This window comes from Chelonoidis abingdonii, chromosome 1 (genome assembly GCF_003597395.2).
Source record: "Chelonoidis abingdonii isolate Lonesome George chromosome 1, CheloAbing_2.0, whole genome shotgun sequence".
Lineage (NCBI taxonomy): Eukaryota > Metazoa > Chordata > Testudines > Testudinidae > Chelonoidis > Chelonoidis abingdonii.
The window spans coordinates 360,581,203-360,599,820 of NC_133769.1; the positions used below are offsets into that span (position 1 = coordinate 360,581,203).

At 41.5% G+C, this 18,618-nt stretch overlaps 1 protein-coding gene across 8 annotated transcripts in view; it reads right to left on the minus strand.

The window, feature by feature from the left end:
• The window catches only part of EMSY (EMSY transcriptional repressor, BRCA2 interacting), a 60,299-nt gene that overhangs the window by 40,038 nt on the left and 1,643 nt on the right, over positions 1-18,618 (minus strand). For 4 of the 8 annotated variants that reach the window (XM_032806367.2, XM_032806364.2, XM_032806365.2 and 1 more), the window contains exons 2-6: positions 16,913-17,021; positions 6,435-6,534; positions 5,809-5,883; positions 3,277-3,452; positions 1,551-1,703 (exon numbers count right to left, since the gene is read on the minus strand). In XM_032806367.2, coding sequence (XP_032662258.1) covers positions 1,551-1,703; positions 3,277-3,452; positions 5,809-5,883; positions 6,435-6,534; positions 16,913-16,982 — 574 coding nt within the window. In that variant the 5' untranslated portion in view covers positions 16,983-17,021. The remainder of the gene's footprint in view (positions 1-1,550; positions 1,704-3,276; positions 3,453-5,808; positions 5,884-6,434; positions 6,535-16,912; positions 17,022-18,618) is intronic. The other 4 variants (XM_075061805.1, XM_032806369.2, XM_075061806.1 and 1 more) reach the window with 1 other exon arrangement.

An 18,618-nucleotide genomic window follows, 5' to 3' on the forward strand; every position in this document is an offset into this window, starting at 1 on the left:
AAGAGCTTGTTTCTGGTCACCGTGGCCAAATATTGCAAAGATGTTTACATGCCTTTCTAAGGTGATTTCAGTTAAGAGTTAGCTGCCTAACCTGCTTAGGCATTTTTGAACATCCCAGCAGACACTTACCTGCATCTTCAGGTGACTAAATACCTTTGAAAATCTGACCTGATATCCTTCAAGAGAATAGTTCTAAATACATCATCTCCCACTCGGCTTTTATTCTTAGACAAACTTTCCTCCTTTTTCAACTCCCAATCAGTTTCTCAATATTTGACTGAACTAGTCAAAATGAAGAAAAGATTCTCTCTGCACCTGCTAATTACTTTTGGTTTCAGTTTAGTTACTGCAAAAGCTTTTCTGGAAAATGTACATCACATTCACTCCATTATAAAGACTGAAAATAATAACAGATAATTACTTAATTACATTACATTGTGACATTTATAAAGCTTGAGTTGACCTCAAAAGTTGTTTCCTCTCTGATTCTGTATGTAATTAAAAGCAGAATAAAAATTTGAGGAGGGCTCACTGCTGCAGCATATTTTTTTATTTAAATTATTTCAGTAGATCATTTACACCTTAACACAGGTTATCAATTTCAAATTTAATTTTAGATATACATATTTTTGTTTAAAAATAAACCTACACATTAAAATAAAAAATCTGATTTCTGATTATTTTATAGTTATCAATTTTTATGCACCCTGAAAGTAGAAACCAACTACATCATTTGACTATTCCTAAGCCTGTACTTCCCAACACACTGCAAAACAGTGGTAGTATGCAAGCCATAGCACTGAGCAAGTAAATGATAATAGAATCCCTGGGTGAGGTTAGTTGTGTAGTTTGTTTAAAAGTTCAGCTACTGCTCAGAAAAAAACAGTAGGAAAACTATATTATTTTAAACTTATATTCTTTTGGTAATATCCACAAAGGGCCAAATGCTTAGCTGATTTACATCAGATAAGGATTTGGCCCCTTACCTTGACATGCCATATCACTTGCTGCTTTAGGGCACATGAGTGCTTGTAGGAAAATGATATTCCTAGAAATTCTCCTGCTCATTTGAGAAGAGAAAAAGGGTTTCTCCCACTCCCACAAATGATAAATGACGGCACTGTAGGCCAGGCCCATACTTTGGGGAAGAGTTGGAAGGGAAACCTTCCTCTGAAGCATTAGGTATGACCACATAAGAGGCAAAATTCCAAACTAGATGGACAAATGATCCACTATTGCATGGCAATTCCTAGGTTTTATTTTTCATACTCTGCACTTCTGTTAACCCAGACATCAAAATATCTCAAGAGTATTTTTCAATACATGAATTGAGCCTCAACATACCCTCATCAGGAAGGGAAGTATTAGCCCCACTTTAACATCTTTGTGCCTTAGTGTATTTTTCGGTGGAGTGACTTGTCCAAAGTCACACAGTAAATTTGAGGCAGAGCTGGGTTTAGAACCCAGATTACCTGGCTCAGAGTCCTGTGCTTTAACCACAAGACCATCCCCTTCCTGTTTTGTTATTCAAAGTTACTGGTATCACTTACTTTTGACGTAAACAGTACTTCCACTTGGCAAGACGACTACATTGGAGGCTGGACTGGCAGGTCTGGGGGACTTCACTGTTGCTACACTGCCACTTGGAACAGGGGTAGATGTTGGGGTTGAAGTAGTACTTGTGTAGGAATAGCAAACCACCACTGAAGAGGAGAGAAGACACCTTCCACATAACTAAAGTAAAGAATTCCATTATCCTAACACTATTTTGACAGCTTTGAAGATAAATTAAAGCTTAAGGTTTATTGGGTCACTATCCACATCCTTGCCTCTGCGGTCCTGCTACTGTGGAGTGCTGGCCGCTCTGACCCAAGAACGACCATAGAATTAGTGGCTTTCAAAGCAGATTTAAAAACGTTTTTATTTGAGAAGACTTTAAAGACACCATTGATATTATTTTCTTCTCTACTGATTGTGTGTTTTACATTATAGTTTATCTTGTATGTGTTTATTTTAATTAACTTTGTTTTCATGTGCTCAGGACTCTTGTGTAGATCAGTGATATAAATATAAAATTGTTACTGCATTGTGCTCACTGGCATGTCAGTCCTAGAATCAATCTGAAAACTCTCTTTAAATTAAGACAGATTAATGTCTTTTAAAATGGTTTTCCTTGTTTAATTAGTGTAACATTGATGTTTACAAGTAGTAGTAAGAGAAAGTCGGTGGAATACTGTTTCTCAAATCTGTCAGAAAAAAACTAATTCAAGAAGAGTTAGGTTTTCTGTAACTATGTAAATATACTGTAACTGAACCCCTAAAACAAAGTAAAATAAAACTCTGCAGCTCAGATGGCATTTGTAGAGGGTATGGGGAGGAGGGGGGAGGCATCTTTTGACTTGTTAATTTAGTACGTTTGATCTGGAGGGACAAAATAAGAATGGATATCTACATCATTTTTGCAAAGTCACTTTTCTGAATATCACTATACCTTAAAGGGACCTGTAACAACTTCTTTATTTCTTTCATTTTTAGTAATTTAACTTTGCACTATTTATAACAACTGCCACACTTTACATCTTCAAAACATTTAGAACATATGCGGTTTACATTTTTGCCTCTTTCTTGGCATAGACAGTAAACCAGTCAAGTTCCTTTGTGCTTTTAGTCAATTTCATATTCCGGTTCCTAATGCAGTAGCACAAGGATTCTTAAACTTCATTGCACCATGACTCCTTTCTGACAACAAAAATTACTACCCAACCCCTGGAGCGGGGACTGAAGTCTGAGTCTGCCTGAGCCCGCTGCCCTGGATGGGGAGGCCAAAGCCGAAACCCAAGGGCTTCAGCCTCTGGCAGGGGGCCTGTAACCCGAGCTGTGCTACCCAGGGTTGAAGCCCATGGGCTTCAGCCCCAGGTGGCGGGGCTCAGGCTTCAGCCCCGGATCCCAGCAAGTCTAAGCTAGCCCAGCGACCCCATTAAAATAGGGTCACGATCCACTTTGGGGTTCCGATCCAGTTTGAGAACCGCTGCACTAGCACAATACTACATTTAGATTGCAAAAATTCCAAAAGGGATTGCAAATCCAATCAGATTTCATGAAAACATTTCTATTAATATTGTATGAAAATGAAAGAACAGGGTTTTTGTTTGTTTGTTTGTTTAAAATATAACCTACACACTTTAGATCTAAGCTAGCTGACAGGGTCCTTTTAAAATGTGCAATTATTCTTTTCACATCGTCACTACTTGCAGTAAGATACTGGGATTCCCTCACCTTCTTTGTTCCCAGTTTCTGCAGGAACTGGAAGAGATGAATTGTGCTGAATAGCTGCATTGGCAACAGCATTAGCTGTCACAGTAAAGGCTGTTTGTGGAACCAGCCGTGGCATCAGTGGCACCAGTCGACGACCTTCTATAGACCATTCTGAAGAGCTGTTCGGTCCAGACATACTAAACAGAAATGCATATTATGTGAAAGTATTCTCTTATCCAGCATATTTACTGACTAAATATGCTTTTCCAATAGAGAAAAGCTACTAGATAACAGGATTTTTCTTCTAGTGACAGCCTAGAATATGTACAGTAAATCATAACTAAAAAGACAGTCTTGCAAATTAGTGCATATTATACTCCTCGAACGAACGAAAAAATCAGAAGCACAACGTTCATGAAACAGTCATCAAACTAAGTGTGCTGTAGAAATAATCATTTCTAAGGCAGATCTCATTCTACTTAATTAAAAGTATTCTAAGCCCAATCACAATAGCCCAAACAAGATTGCGACATGTCAAACGACTCAGCCCATGCATTTCCCTTAACAGATGCCAACCACCTGGTCTTAACTTCCAATTAGCCTCTATGTTTGAAGACAAAATAGAATACTTAAGAATCATGTTATCCCCTTTTTCTGCTGGGCAGAAATGCTTCTGTTTTGTATGACCATTTAACTGAATCAATGAAGCCAGAACTGTAGACTAAAGTTTTCAATTAGAGGTTCATTTGATTTATTACCACATACTGAAGAACTACTTTTAACTCTGGCTAACAGTACTAAGTAACTAGTAAAAAGATTAGCACTAATTAGTCCATCTATTTCTCAGTTAGCCCCAGATTTGTTTCAGCATCTTTCATAAATTTTCTTACAGTACCGACTGATTAGCATCAGTTGAGGTAAAATTTTAATTTTCTTTGTTGAAAATAACTGCAAACATGAGTTTATATTAAGAGTGCTAACTCCAATATATCTAATGGTAATATTGCACTTTCCTAGCATCATTAAGAATTAATCCACATCAGACAAACGAGCTCTCCGCTACATTATTTCTCAGCGAGAAAGACAGAAAAGAGATTTTAAAAGAGATATGGCATTCCATAAACTAGCACCTCCTTTGGGTTTCCTACTACGTGTCCTAGATTTTAATCTCCTTGAGGCAGAAACTGCATGAGTTTTGCAAATGGCTGACATCATCATCATTTAACAGGAAATTCAATGTAAGAAATCAATCCTGATTGTTTCAATACATAAGCTATTCCTTATTCACTTTTTTTTTTAAAGAAAAAAATCTAAACTGCTGTGCTATGTAGTTATCTAACAGAATAGACTATTTCCAAGCCTTTAAACCTGAAACTTTTGAATGAGAGTTTACAAAAGAATATGCCACTTTTGGTGAGTCATAAATATTGCTAACTGATATGATAGGCTCCTTATACATGATCGTTTTATTTTTTTTTTCCCCTATAATTTCAGAGTTGTAAGATTCATATTTAAAATCTATAGCTGTTTTATTATGTTAACTTATGAAAATAAAGAGAAATTCTTATACTCTAGCTGAACATTAAATAATTTAAGGCATTTCTTTCCCCCTTAAAACAAAATAATAATCTCTCAGGCCATTTATTTCATTCTGAAAACTACTTTTACATACTAAGAGTACTAAGCGTCTCACTTAAAGATAATTGAGCACCAGTTTTCTTCCCCAATCATGCGGTCTTTCGGGGAAAAAACTGTAGGGAGCCAGCTAGAGAATGAAACTGGCACAATAGCTGCAGAAAGCAGTTCAATCATGTCCTGCTGAACTGAGGGATAAATATGGCCCAGCCAGGCCACACTTCCCTCCAGAACTGAGACCCACCCCTGAGAACTCCCCACCCCTCAAGGAACTAGGACCCACGGGGCATCCCCTTCTCCATAGCAATTGTGGGCTTTGGGGAAGAAAACACAGGGAGGAGCCAGCCAGAACTGAAGCTGCCACAACAGCTGCATAGGGCAGTTTAAGCAAGAACCAATGGACAGTGATGACAGACTGCTTTCTGAAATTTTCACTCCAAACATTTTCCTCAGTGCTGACTGCCTGTTTGCTCCACCCTCTCTGACCCGATCCCTCAAGGTCACTAAAGATCCTTTATCTTTCCGTTTAGCTAATCCCCTCCTAATGTAACCCCATCAAAAGGATTTAAACAAAACTAAAATCATGGCACAAACATGATGTTTGCAACCATCACATTGTTCACCCTCCATATACATTATATCAGTTTCCCAACCTTCTGCACTACCTTAACGAACAAAACACTGACTTGTTAACTGCAGATTTAAATAACTTCTACACATTTTCATACATTACACACTACAGATCTGCAACAGTTGAGGGTATAGTTATACATACTACTTCAACTGTCAGCTGTGTTATCCCTTCAAGGTTGCTAGTGGTTTAAAATCTAGTATTTGGTTTAAAAGATAAAGGACTGCCCAATGGGAAGACTATTTGCTGCCTTATGGAAGTCATGTGCAGTATGATTAATAGCTTACTTATGCGCAATAGTTGTTAGCCGTTCATCATTTACGGCTCTCCGAACTTCAGCACGATGGCGCTCAGTTGAAATGCTGTCAAAAAAGAAAGCAGCCAATATATTTTAGATATGGAAAGACAAATATATTTATCTGATCCCGTTAGTGAAAGTGAAAATGTTAGAAACAGCTCCACTCTGGTGGATGGAGGGGTCAGCATTTACATTTTAGAGATTTCCACTTGCTTATCTCCCCTGTGGCAGCAGAAATAAAGTATTTTATTATTCAGAAGGTAAAAGAAATAATTGTCTAGCCTAGAGAATAGAAAGGATTTCACCACAGTTACTAGAGATTACATTAGCGGTTACATGGCAGGATTTCCAATTCTGAGTTGCAATCTTACAAGGATGGAAGTGAGGAAAAAAATTTCATTTGCAAGATAAGCAAATGTGACCAGGAATCTTTGAAAGAAAAATAAATATGGAATTCCCACTGTATTGTTTCTGGAGTCTCTTTTCTGATTATGAATTCATTTTAAGAACAGAAGATGACTCTAGTAGGAAGTGTGTGCAATGCTTTTAAAAGAAAACAGGCCATAAACCAATTATAAACTCACCACATTTACCGTAAGTAGAGAGAGGTTTTACCTAAGCACTTTGGAAAGTTCTCCAAGAAGTTCTCTCTTATCCTTGGTAAGGTCCCCCTGTGCACGCAAGGCACTAATAACTCCAGCATATGCCTCCAGTTCTAAGGAAATATAGAAATATGATTAGCTCTTAACCATTAACAGCAAAAAGGGAAAAATAAAATCATGGGTTGAAATACAATAGATTTTCTATTAATGTATTAACATCTTATTAAAAAAAGAAGTACATAACATAAGAACATACAAACAGCCGTACTGGATAAGACCAAAAGTCCATCCAGCCCAGTATCCTGTCTACCGACAGTGGCCAATTCCAGGTGCCCCAGAGGGAGTGAAGCTAACAGGTAATGATCAAGTGATCTCTCTCCTGCCATCCATGGTCTCTCATCCGCCTTGAACAAGAGATAGGAGACAGACCATTGTCTCTTACAACCTGCTAACAGCCATTAAGGAATCCTAACCCCATTGAATTTATCCAGTTCTCTATTGTAAATTCTGTTATGTGTCTGCCATCACGAGTCGCCGTTCTGAGGCACCAGTCAGTTCCACAAGTGTGACGGCCGTGTGAGAACAACGTATTTCCGTTTTATTTTTGTTTTAATCCTGGCTGCAATTAAATTCAGATTGGTGCATCCTAGTCTTGTATTAAGGACTAAGTAAAAACATCCTTTAATCTACATTTCATTCACATCACCATGATCTTATATATGCGTCGATCTATCGCCCTCGCGCTGTGTCTCCTCTTTCCAGCTGAAAGAGTCCCTAGCCTCGGGTTTAATCTCTTCCCATATGATGACCGTCCAACTCACTAATGCATTCTTAGTTAGCCTCTCTCTGAACCTTCTCTACGTGACGAAAAGAATGTAGGTCTTTTTGAGATGAGGAATACTGACATCTGTAACCAGTATTGCTAAGATGTGGGCGTACCAATCGATTTATAATAAGGGCAATCAGAAAGTAATGGCCATCTATTACCTATGTGCCCTGTTTATTTCAGATCTACTAACACATCGTTTGCTTTTGACTGCCCTCGCACACGTGCGTGGACAGTCTCGGAGATAACTGACCATTGTATGACGACAAGTATCGTGTTCCGTGACTCGTTGTAGCGTTATATAATTGTGGGGAGCCCCATCTTATGGTAATTGTATATGTTTCAGTTGGATATTTTTCCGAATGTGCACTGTACTTTACTTGTCTCACACTTGAAAGTTCAATTTGCCATTTTGTGCCTAAGTCACTAGTTTTTTTGTGAGATCTGTGAAGGTCTGCACATCCTGCTGGGGTATTAAACTATCTTGAGCAGTTAGTGACAGTGCGATTCTGCAAACTTTGACCAGGCTCAACTTTTACCCTTTGTGCTCCGATATTTATGAATAAGTTGAATGTTTGGACGTTGGTCCTAGGGACTGACCCGGGGGGAAACCAACTATGTCCCGGCCTCGCCAGGTCGGAGAATTGACCAATTTCATTTCCTACCGCTTTTGTATTACACGGTGGTGTGATTTAGAGATCACCATGGGTATTGTCTCAAACACTGAAAGAGGACCTTCGCAACACCTATATCCACTGACAACTTGTATTTAAGCGTAAGAGCCTTTGGAGAGGGACTTGTCAAAGGCTTTCTGAATTCTAAGTATGACGAGCGGGCACCTGAAGCGCCGCGGTGTTCACGTTGTGGTGACGCCCTTCAAAGAACTCTAATCGATTATTAAGAGGCACGAGGGTCCCTTTACAGAAACCGTTTGACTTTGCGCCAACAGGTTTATGTTTCTTGTGTCTCCAACAGAATTTTTTCTTGTCCTATTGGTTTCAACTAAATTTGCTCGGATACTGGACGTAGACTTACACGGTCCTGTAATTGCTGGCATCACCCGCTCTAGAACTCCTTTTTAAATATTGATGTTTATAGCTATCTCCAGTCATTGGTCAGAATGTCTGAATGTAAAGACAGGTTAACAAACCATAGTTATTAGTTCGTTCAACTTCACACATGCTGAGTCTTTCAGAACTCCTGGGTGATATGCCATCTGGTCTCAATGAGGCTTGTTTTATGTTAGAGGTTTATCCATTAATTTTCCAAAACCACCTCTAGTGAGCACTTCAATCTGTGACAAGTCCTCAGATTTATCACCTACATAAAGGTCTGGCGGCTGCGAGGGGGTGAATCCGCGCGAACTATCGTGCGCAGCCAGGAAGACCTGAAGCAAAGAATCCATGAGTTTCTCACAAGGGGACTTAATCAGCTTTAAGGTGGCAGGTCCTTTTTGTGAGTCTCTGAGTTGTCCAGCACCCGCGCACGCAGGCGAGAGCACCTGGATGGATTACAGCTATCTGCACGAGGTTATTTCTGTCGCGTAATAGTCAGTTGCGGTGGGGGGGTTATTAATATAGGGGTTATTGTTTGTTGTTGATTTCACAGCAGTTTCTCTAGAAGCCGTTTAGAAGATAGGAGCGCAGTGCCTATAACAAGACCAACCTGCAAGCCTTTCCCACAACAGCACGTCCCACGGACATCAAGTGAAGGATGCCACACGCAGAAGGGACTTGTAAAGTATCGAGCTATTCGTTGTAAAAGTACCGCATGGATAATGTTGTCGCGCAGGAGTAAATGTAAATATTATAAGATCTTAACAAAACTCTAGGAAAGAGATGAATTAGTTGGGGATTATGTGTGTTCCAAGATTGGCATTACTTATTGCAATTTAATCAACATTGAATTCATCTGCCATTTGTTGCCTTGTGCGAGGGTCACGCGGTAGTTGTATTATGGGATATCCTTTTGTAAGACTACCCGATCTGGGATTAACTATTTTTGGCGAAATAGGTTTTTGTAAGTCTGCATTTTGTGGGCCAGGTCGTACCGTCTGGGGTAGCCGTCCCCCTGTCCCCAGTATCATTCATGCGATAGGGTTGGTGATGACTAGGTCCCAGTACGGGGAGCTTCCGTGGGTGGCGATAAAGGCCACTTATTTACCTCCCAGTTTCTGAATAAACTGACTTTTGGCGAGTGGAAAAGTGACTCTATCAAAATAATGAGATTCCGAGAGTCTCCTGCTAGAAATTCTGCTGTGTGAATGAGGAGGTGAGACGCTTTTTGACAGTCATATAGTAAATTTGTGTGGCCAGTGTGGTCGTGCTGCCGGACATTGCCATAGGAGCATATGCGTGTAGAGGAGGATAAGAGTGGTGATGCGCCGCGAAGTAGATAAACCTGTGGTCCGAGGCACCGGTATGAGCCGACTGAGGGCCTGAACGTAAAGTAATTGGTCAAAGTATTGTGCTCAGAGCATAAGCGAAATTATACGGCTGAGCCAGAGGCGAGGCCCTGCTAACGAAGCTGCAAGGAAAGGCTGATGCGGCAAGAAGAGATGCGTGAGCGTATAATAGGGTAGTCTGAAGCAGCGCAATGAGATGCGGACGAGACATTAACATACGAGCTACATGCTCGCAGGCACAGGATGAGAGCAAGGAACAGGGCTGTACGCGATTCCGGCAGGAGGAGCAAGGCCAAAAGGGTCATGGAGCAGGGGAATAGAGTTGTATTTTGGGTGTTCGAGGACAACACGATCAAGGTGAGAGGCATCACCGGTTGAGCGGGCGCGGGGTCACAGCGTAAGAGGGTGGTGCTTGTACCTTTGCGACTGGGGGGGTTGGGGGGTAGAGGGGGGCGATAGCAGGGCTTGCACCTCAATACGTCAGGAGTGATGTGTAACTTGTTTGTACCTGTGTATAAGAATGCATCTCTGGGGCGGTGTCTTTGTCCGGCCGAGGGGGCAGTGGAAAGTCTTGCCACTGACTGAGCCGAGTCCCTTGCCAAAGGGCACTTTCTCATAGTATGCCCTGAATTAGACTAAGAAATCTACAGGGAACTATCATTGTGTCCAATAAGGCAATAAACCTGGCTGACGTGCCTTCGTACCTTACTGGACTCTGTGGTCATTGGGGGTTCTCTTCGGGTCTGCTGTGTCAGCTATCTTCGAAGAGTTGGTACAGCACAAAGAGGGAACACATGCATGCAGCCGAGTAATATCAACATTGAACAGAGCAGAGCACCACTCCGGTAGCGTCTGACAACACAGAGCACCACATTGGTAGCATCTGACAACAGTAACTATTTAAAGCAGAAAAGAATGCTATCACATTGAAGCAACGAGAAAAACTCAGATCTCTAATGTGCAATCAATACATTAAAGACAATGAACTGATTGAACACTGAAAAATGATTAACATTATTCTTTAGCTTACAGAAAATGCTGAAGAGCAAAACATGGACATACCACTCAGTCAAAATATATAATCCTAATATCATGGGGCACATCTTTCATATAAGTGGTGTTCCATCATTAAATTGAAAATATTATAGTTGAGAGCCTGCAGACATTCATATAACCCTGTTTTTGCTCCATACATTGTTTTAATATGAACTGGTTTGGAACTTGCCATATAAACTGTCAGTCCAATTTATCAGTGAATGATTTACTGTTCTAGTTGTTTGAACATTTCACACAAAAAAAGTGTGACTGGAAGCCTTGTTTTAAATGAGCAATCTAAACCCTTTCCACACTATACATACCTATACAGATCAACAAAATCAAATCCCAGTTAACATAAAAATAAGTATTAATAGGGACAGAAATAACAACAAAAAAGACTGACTACAGCACAAATAGCAGTCAGGTAATAGCTGCCAAAATAAGCAAGACTTGTTATCTGTATATTGTTTTCAAAAGCTGTCAGCGAGTGAGTCCAGTGGACTCAATTTACACAACCAGAGAACCATGCCCCAAACAATTCCTACGCCCACCCCAGTTCTGACCAAACCTAGGGGAAAAAAGAGAAGACCCACTTCAGTCAACCATAACCCCTAAACCAGGACACTGGGCAGACAATAACTGCTTAAGTATTTAAGGCTAGGATGATGAAGCATTTTATACAGTAGCCCAATTGTTGTCTTTAAAGTCAACATTTGCTAAGGTACCACAAGGTAATATGAGAGATACTACGGTATTTTTCTGTGTTTAGACTATGAAGTTACTTTACCCAGTAATCACTAGATGTCTGAGTTAAGGTTGGTTTTGTTTTATGGAGAGCTACTATATTAAGACCTTTAAATTTATGTTTTAGCATCTTGGCAGACAGTGAAGATCACAGGACAGATGTAAAGCAGTGCACATTGGAAAACATAATCCCAACTATACGTATAAAATGATAGGGTCTAACTTAGCTGTTACTACTCAAGAAAGAAATCTTGGAGCCATTGGGGATAGTTCTCTGAAAACATCCACTCAATGTGCAGCAGCAGTCAAAAAAAGCTAACAGAATGTTAGGAATCATTAAGAAAGAGATAGATAAGACGAAAGAAAATATATTGCCCTCTATAATAAATTCCACGGTACACCACCCACATCTTGTATATTGCGTGCAGATATGGGCACCCATCTCATGTGATAGTATTACACTTGAAATAGGTACAGAAAAGGGCAACAAAAAATTATTAGGGGTATGAAAACTGCTGCTGTATGAGAAGATTAATAACGACTAGGACTTTCCATCTTAAGAAAAGACAGCAGAGAGTCCTGGGCACCTTATAGACTAACAGACGTTTTGGAGCAGAGCTTTCCGTGGTGATACCACTTCGTCAGATGCATGTAGTGAAATTTCCAGAGGCAGGTGTAATATATATAATGCTAGCAAGCAAGCTAGAGAAATGTTAGTTCATCAGGGAGGTGAGGCCCTGTTTTAGGCAGCTGAGGTGAAAACCAAGAAGAGGAGAAACGCTTCTGTAGTGTGCAAGCCATTCACAGTCTTTGTTCCAATCCTGAGACTGATGGTGTCAAAATTGCAGATAACTGAAGCTCAGCAATTTCTCTTTAAGTCGGGTCCTGAAGTTTTTTGCTGCAGGATGGCCACCTTAAGGTCTGCCACAGTGTGGCCAGGGAGGTTGAAGGCATCCTAAGGTTTTTGTATTACCATTCCTATGTCGATTTGTGTCCACTTTATTCCTTTTCCGTAGAGACTGTCCAAGTTTGGCCGATGTACATAGCAGAGGGGCAGTGCTGTATATGATGGCGTGAAATTGACATTGGGTGGATGTGCAGGTGGAATGACCAGTGATGGTGTGGCTGAGCTGGTTAGGTCCTGTGATGGTGTCGCTGTGTGATTAGGTGGGCAGAGTTGGCATCTGAGGTTTGGTTTGCATGGATTGGTTCCTGAGCTGGAGTACTATGGTGCAGTTTGCAGTTGCTGCAGTGAAATACGTTTCAGTTGGCAGGTTGTTCTGTGAGCAAGGATTGGCCTGCCACCAGGCCTGTGAAAGTGGGGGATCATGTCCAGGATGGGTTGTAGATCCTATGAGCAATTGGAGGGGTTTTAGCTGGGGCTGTTAAAATGGATGGCCGTGGAAGTCCTGTTGGTTTCTTTCTTCAGTTTGTCTTGCATAGGAGGCTTCTGGATACACGTCTGGCTCGTGATCTGTTTCCTTACTTTCCTCGTGCGGGTTATTGTAGTTTTGAGAAAATGCTTGGTTTGGAGCATTTTCGTAGGTTTGGTCCTCTGTCTGAGGGGGTAGAGCAGATGTGATTGACCTGCAGTGCTTTGGCTGTAGAACATTGGATTGTGTGATGTGCCCGGATGGAAGCTGGAGGGCAATGAAGGTAGTATACGCAAGTTGGATAGGTTTTGAGATATAGGTGTGGTGCATGTACCATCCCTTATTCATTGTGGTCTAGAAAGTGGCCTCCCATGTAGAGTGGTCCAGGAGAGGTTTGATGGTGGGTGGAAGCGTGTTTGAAAAAATCGTGGTGGAATTTTTCCATGATCCTCCTTCCATGGGTCCAGATGATGAAGGATGTCAATCAATGTAGGCATAGGAGATGAAAGGGGCGTGAGTGGACCAAGAGCTGAGGAAGCGTGTTCCAGGTCAGCCATAAAAATAATTGCATATTGTGGGCCATGTGGTGCCCCAATAGCAATGCACTGATCTGGAGATATATATTGTCATCAAATTGGAAATAGTTGTGTGTGAGGACCAAAGCACAGAGCTCAGCAGCCAGTTGTGCTGTGGCATCAATCATGGATATTGTTCCTGACAGCTTGTTATTCCATCTGTGTGTGGGATGTTTGGTAAGAGAGCCTCTTACATCATGGTGGCTAGATGGTGTTTTCTGTGGAGTGACCCAATGCATGTAAGTTTCCTCAGGAAATCAGTGTGGTCACGGAGATAGCTGGGAGTGCGGTGCATAGGGTCTGAGAGAGAGTCCACATATCCAGACAGTCTTTCAGTGAGAGTGCCAATGCCGAGATGATGGGCGTCAGGATTTCCGGGTCTGTGGGACTGGGTAGTAGATAGAATAAAGCCGGTGGTCGGGGCTCTGAGGTATCGTTGATTGGTTCCGTGTTAATGAGGGAGGTGGTCCTGAGTAGAGTGTTGCAGTTTTCTAGTTATTCCCTTAGGGTATCTGAGGGGAGTGGCCTGTAAGATTTGGTATTGGAGAGTTGTCTGGCAAGCCCTTTTGGTAGTCAGAACCTGTTCATGATGACAACAGCACCTCCTTTATCAGCCTCTTGATGATAATGTCAGGGTGGGTTTCTGAGCTGTGGATGCATTGCGTTCTGGCACGACTTAGGTTATGAGGCAAAGCGATGTTGTTTTCACGATTTTCTGCCCTGTGCAGTAGAGGAAGCCATATATATAAGGTCCAGGCCCTGTTCGTTTCGCCCTCAGGAGGAGTCCATGGGGATTTTGTTTCTTTCTGTGCTGCTGTGTGGGAGGACCGGTGATCAGTGCACTGTTCAGTGTTGTCCTGGAAAGTATTCTTGAGTTGGAGACGGCGAAAGTGGCTTCCAGATCACCACAGAACTGTATCATGTTGGTCAGGGGGTTTTACAGATCAGACTAACACGGCTACCCCTCTGAGTACTTATCTTAGAAAAGAGACAACTAAGGTGGGAGAATGAGTAGAAAGTCTATAAAATCATGACTAGTGTGGAGAAAAATAAGGAAGCCTTTACTTACTCCTCTTCATAACACAAGAACTAGGGTCACCAAATGAAATGAATAGGTAGAAGGTTAAAAACAAACAAAAGGAAGTATTTTTCACAACAACAGACAGTCAACCTGTGGAATTCTTTGGTAGGGGATGTTGTGAAGGCCAGAATATACACGGTCCAAAAAAGAACTAGATACATTTATGGAGAATAGGTCCATCAATGGCTATTAGACAGGATGGGCAGGGATGGTGTCCCTAGCCTCTGTTTGCCAGCAGCTAGAAATGGGTGATGGGATGGATCACATGATGATTACCTGTTCTGTTCGTTTCCTCTGGGGCACCTGGCATTGGCCACTTTCAGATGACAGGATACTGGGCTAGATGGACCTTTGGTCTGACCCAGTATGGCCATTCTTATGTAATCATCTTCCTCACTCCTATCCCTAAATAGTACAGACAGATTGTAAGGTACAGTCTCTGTTCAGTCAAGGGAAATCCAATTAAATGGCCAAATAAGGTATAAAATTAGGTTTAACGAATGAAGAAGCAAATTCAAATGTAAGACTGCCACTTCATCCCATACTTCATGCTTCCTCAGCTATGTACTGCAAAGGTCTCAGGACAGTGCTAGATATCACATTAAGATATGATTTAAGTATTGACACATTTTTCTAAAATCTGCTATGGTTGTTTAATTTACTATGGAGTATCTGAGCCTGGCAGAGTGTTCCAATGGACAGAGCATTGGACTGGAAGTCAGAAACATGGCCTAAATATGCATTGCTCTACCACTGACCTGCTTTGTGACCTTGCTACAGGGCAAGTCACTTCACCTCTCTGTGCTTCCATTTCCCCTTCCTTGTCTATCTTGTCTATTTAGACAAAGTTCTTTCGGATAGTATAAGCCTCTGTCTGTTTGCACACTTGCAATCTCAGTTAGGGCCTCTAGGTGCTATCACAGTACAAGTAATAAATTTTTAAATAAAAATAATGGTTCAGATTCTATACTCAATCTGCTGTCTCTTAAAAACATAATCCCCTCCCCCAGATAACGAAGCAAGATGAGAGAAAATTGTTTCAACCCCTTTCTCTCAGCTAATAATAAAGTTTTATAGCATAATCTGGGGATCTCAAAGCACTTTACAAACATTAACCTTCATGCCTCTGATGCAAGGTATGTAGTACAGTACTTCACATTTTTAATAGATGGATAAAATAAAGCCCAGAGAGGTTAAGTGATTTGCCCAAGGTCACATAGAAAGTCAGTAGAAAATCTCAAATATCTAATCTCAGCTCCCTCTACTGTGTTCAACCACCAGACTATGTTGCCTAAACGAACGTCTGAAAAGAAAACTAAGATCTTTCTTCTTCCAGTACTAAAATGCTATTAAAAGCTATTAAGTATAGCTGCCTTACTACAGGGGTAGGAAACCTATGGCATGTGTGCCAAAGGAGGCACGTAAGCTGATTTTCAATGGGCACTCACACTGCCTGGGTCCCGGCCACCCGTCCGGGGGGGCTCTGCATTTCAATTTAATTTTAAATAGAGGTTCTTAAACATTTTAAAACCGTATTTACTTTATACACAATAATAGTTTAGTTATATATTATAGACATAGAAAGAGACCTTCTAAAAGGTTAAAATGTATGACTGGCATGCGAAATCTTAAATTAGAGTGAATAAATGAAGACTCAATACACCACTTCTGAAAGGTTGCCGATCCCTGCCTTACTACAGATGCACGTTATTACAGATATAACACCCAGAAACCTTCTTACTGATAGCCCTTTTCATTTGGGCAAAGTATACAGAATTCGATGCATGGCTACAACAATTCAATAGGCTCCTAATGTTATGACCATTAAACTAATTGAGGAGATAGGAATTGGCTGGGAGATGTGAAAACTGTCCTCCTGTAATTGAAGACTGGAAATATTCTATTGTGGGACATTTTCTTTCACTGAGAATCTGCATTACAGTAGTTTTACTGATGTAAATCAAACCACTGTGACAACTGAACATTAGGGTAGCGTTGCAAGATTCATTTTGACCTTCATATGTTTTCTCTATATAAAACCAAAAAAGCAGGTTGGAAATTAATCAGATATGTGAAGATAGCAAACTGAGGAGTTGCTCTCTTTTGACAGAAATGTCTCCTATCACACATTAATGTGAATGAAATCATCATAATTTGTAGTGTAGGTACCATCCAATTAAAATGATTCTGTGAAATTAAGTGTATAACCAGCTCTATTCATTGAATCCATAAAGAGCATTCAAGACTACCAAATACTATTCAAAGCAAGTGCTATGAAAACACTGACACCTACTGATCATTTTCTGTATCTTATAAGTTGATTGCAAACATATGAAAGTGTTTAATGAAGACTGTGGGCTGGTGATTCTTTAAACAGAGATAGATACACAAAGTCCCAGCAGCCAGTGGGATCGAGGAAGCAGAGACCCACAAACTGCATCTCACTGTACCCAGTTTGCGAAGAATCCTCTTGCATTCATCCCTGCTGAGATCCAGAAGGGTTGGCCACACAACAGGCATTCTTTTTCTGTCTTTGTGCTCCCACAGAGCTCAACCTCCCTGAAAAAGAATACAAATACTGTAAGTACAAGCCCATGCTCTACACCTCGCAATTTGATTAGTGCAACCTCTCCCTTCCTCCATCCTGCTCAGAACTTCATCAAGGTCATTTTTCTTTCCAGCCACGTATTCCTCTGCAAAAGGCTTGTCATTTCACTATAACAGAATTCTACAACTTCACATCAGGCATTGACTTCCTATAGCCATTTCCTCAGACTAGGTCTACACTTGAAAATTATACTGGAATAGCTACATCAGTCAGAAGTGTGAATTAACCACACCGCTGACCACTGTAGCTATGCCAACGTAACCTCCATGTAGACACAGCTATGTCAATGGAAGAGTGCTTCCACTGAGGGAGCTAACGTTCAGAGAAATGATGTTCCTACATTGACAGAAAAACCTCTGCTATCAGTGTAGGTTGTATCTACATTGTGGGGCTATGGCAGTATAGCTCTACCAGAGTAATTATGCCAGTATAGTCTCTTTAGAGTAGACACACCTGAAGGTCATCCTAGCCTCTCTCCCAAGAGCTGCCTATATCTTTCTCAGATCTTCTTTCGTTTCATGCTCGCTCGTACATCTGGAACTCTCTCTGAATTGATGAAGAAGTCCCCTCCCTTGCCTTATGCACAGAGCATCTATTACAGAAAGTCTTCCAGCTAGTGACTATACAACCCATGGGGCTGTATTTGTCATTTGTCTGTTATGTTGCACAGTGGCAAAAACACCATGATCATTTACTTGTCCAGACGCAATATAGGCACAGTATCTAACTTGTCCAACCACATCTTGACAACGATGAAAACCATACTCATTACAATGATTTTATCCACCCACTAAAAAAATTACTCGCCAGAGGCAAACAGGTTAATAAGACTTACGCAAGACTGTGACAATACTTGTAGTGCACTTGGGCCGTTAGACTGAAGCGCCACAGTGCAGTGATTACGGTTCTGTGTTCAGCAACATGAACAAAAACAAAGCACAGATCGCATCCTACACGTTGCACGAGATGAGCTCACAGAGCACATACAGGAAACTGTGACAGCAGACCAGGATGCACCCACTCCCACTCCAAAATTCATTGTGCCTATTATCACTATCCTGTAATTGTTGGCTTTAGTGAAAACAAATGATCCCATAAACAAACAACATGACATGATGGTCAAGAGATGGGTGGGAGCTTAATTACCCTCAGTACACCCCCACCTCCTCAAGATGGAGTAAGTGAAATGCCCCCTCTGACCTCCATACACTGGGGGAAGGAACAGGAATAGCTCCTTCTACCCCCAGCTGACAGAGCTGCTGCTGCTTTCCTCAGCCCAAGGTGAGGACCAGCTGAGTGGGGGAGGGGTGGAACACACAGCACCCTCAGGCAAAGAGGTGGTGAGGGGAGATACACTATTGCCCCCCTTCTCTCAGCTGGGCTGGGGGCTCCCTGTGTGAGAGAGCTCAGCTCACTCCTCCCTCACATGAGATACGAGTGCTATAAGGGCACGGGGGGGCACAGTTCCCTCCTCCCTCAGCCAGGGGGTGTTGTGAGGGGGAGCACAGCTTTCTGCTCCCTCAGCCAAGGGGTGTTGTGGGGGTGTGT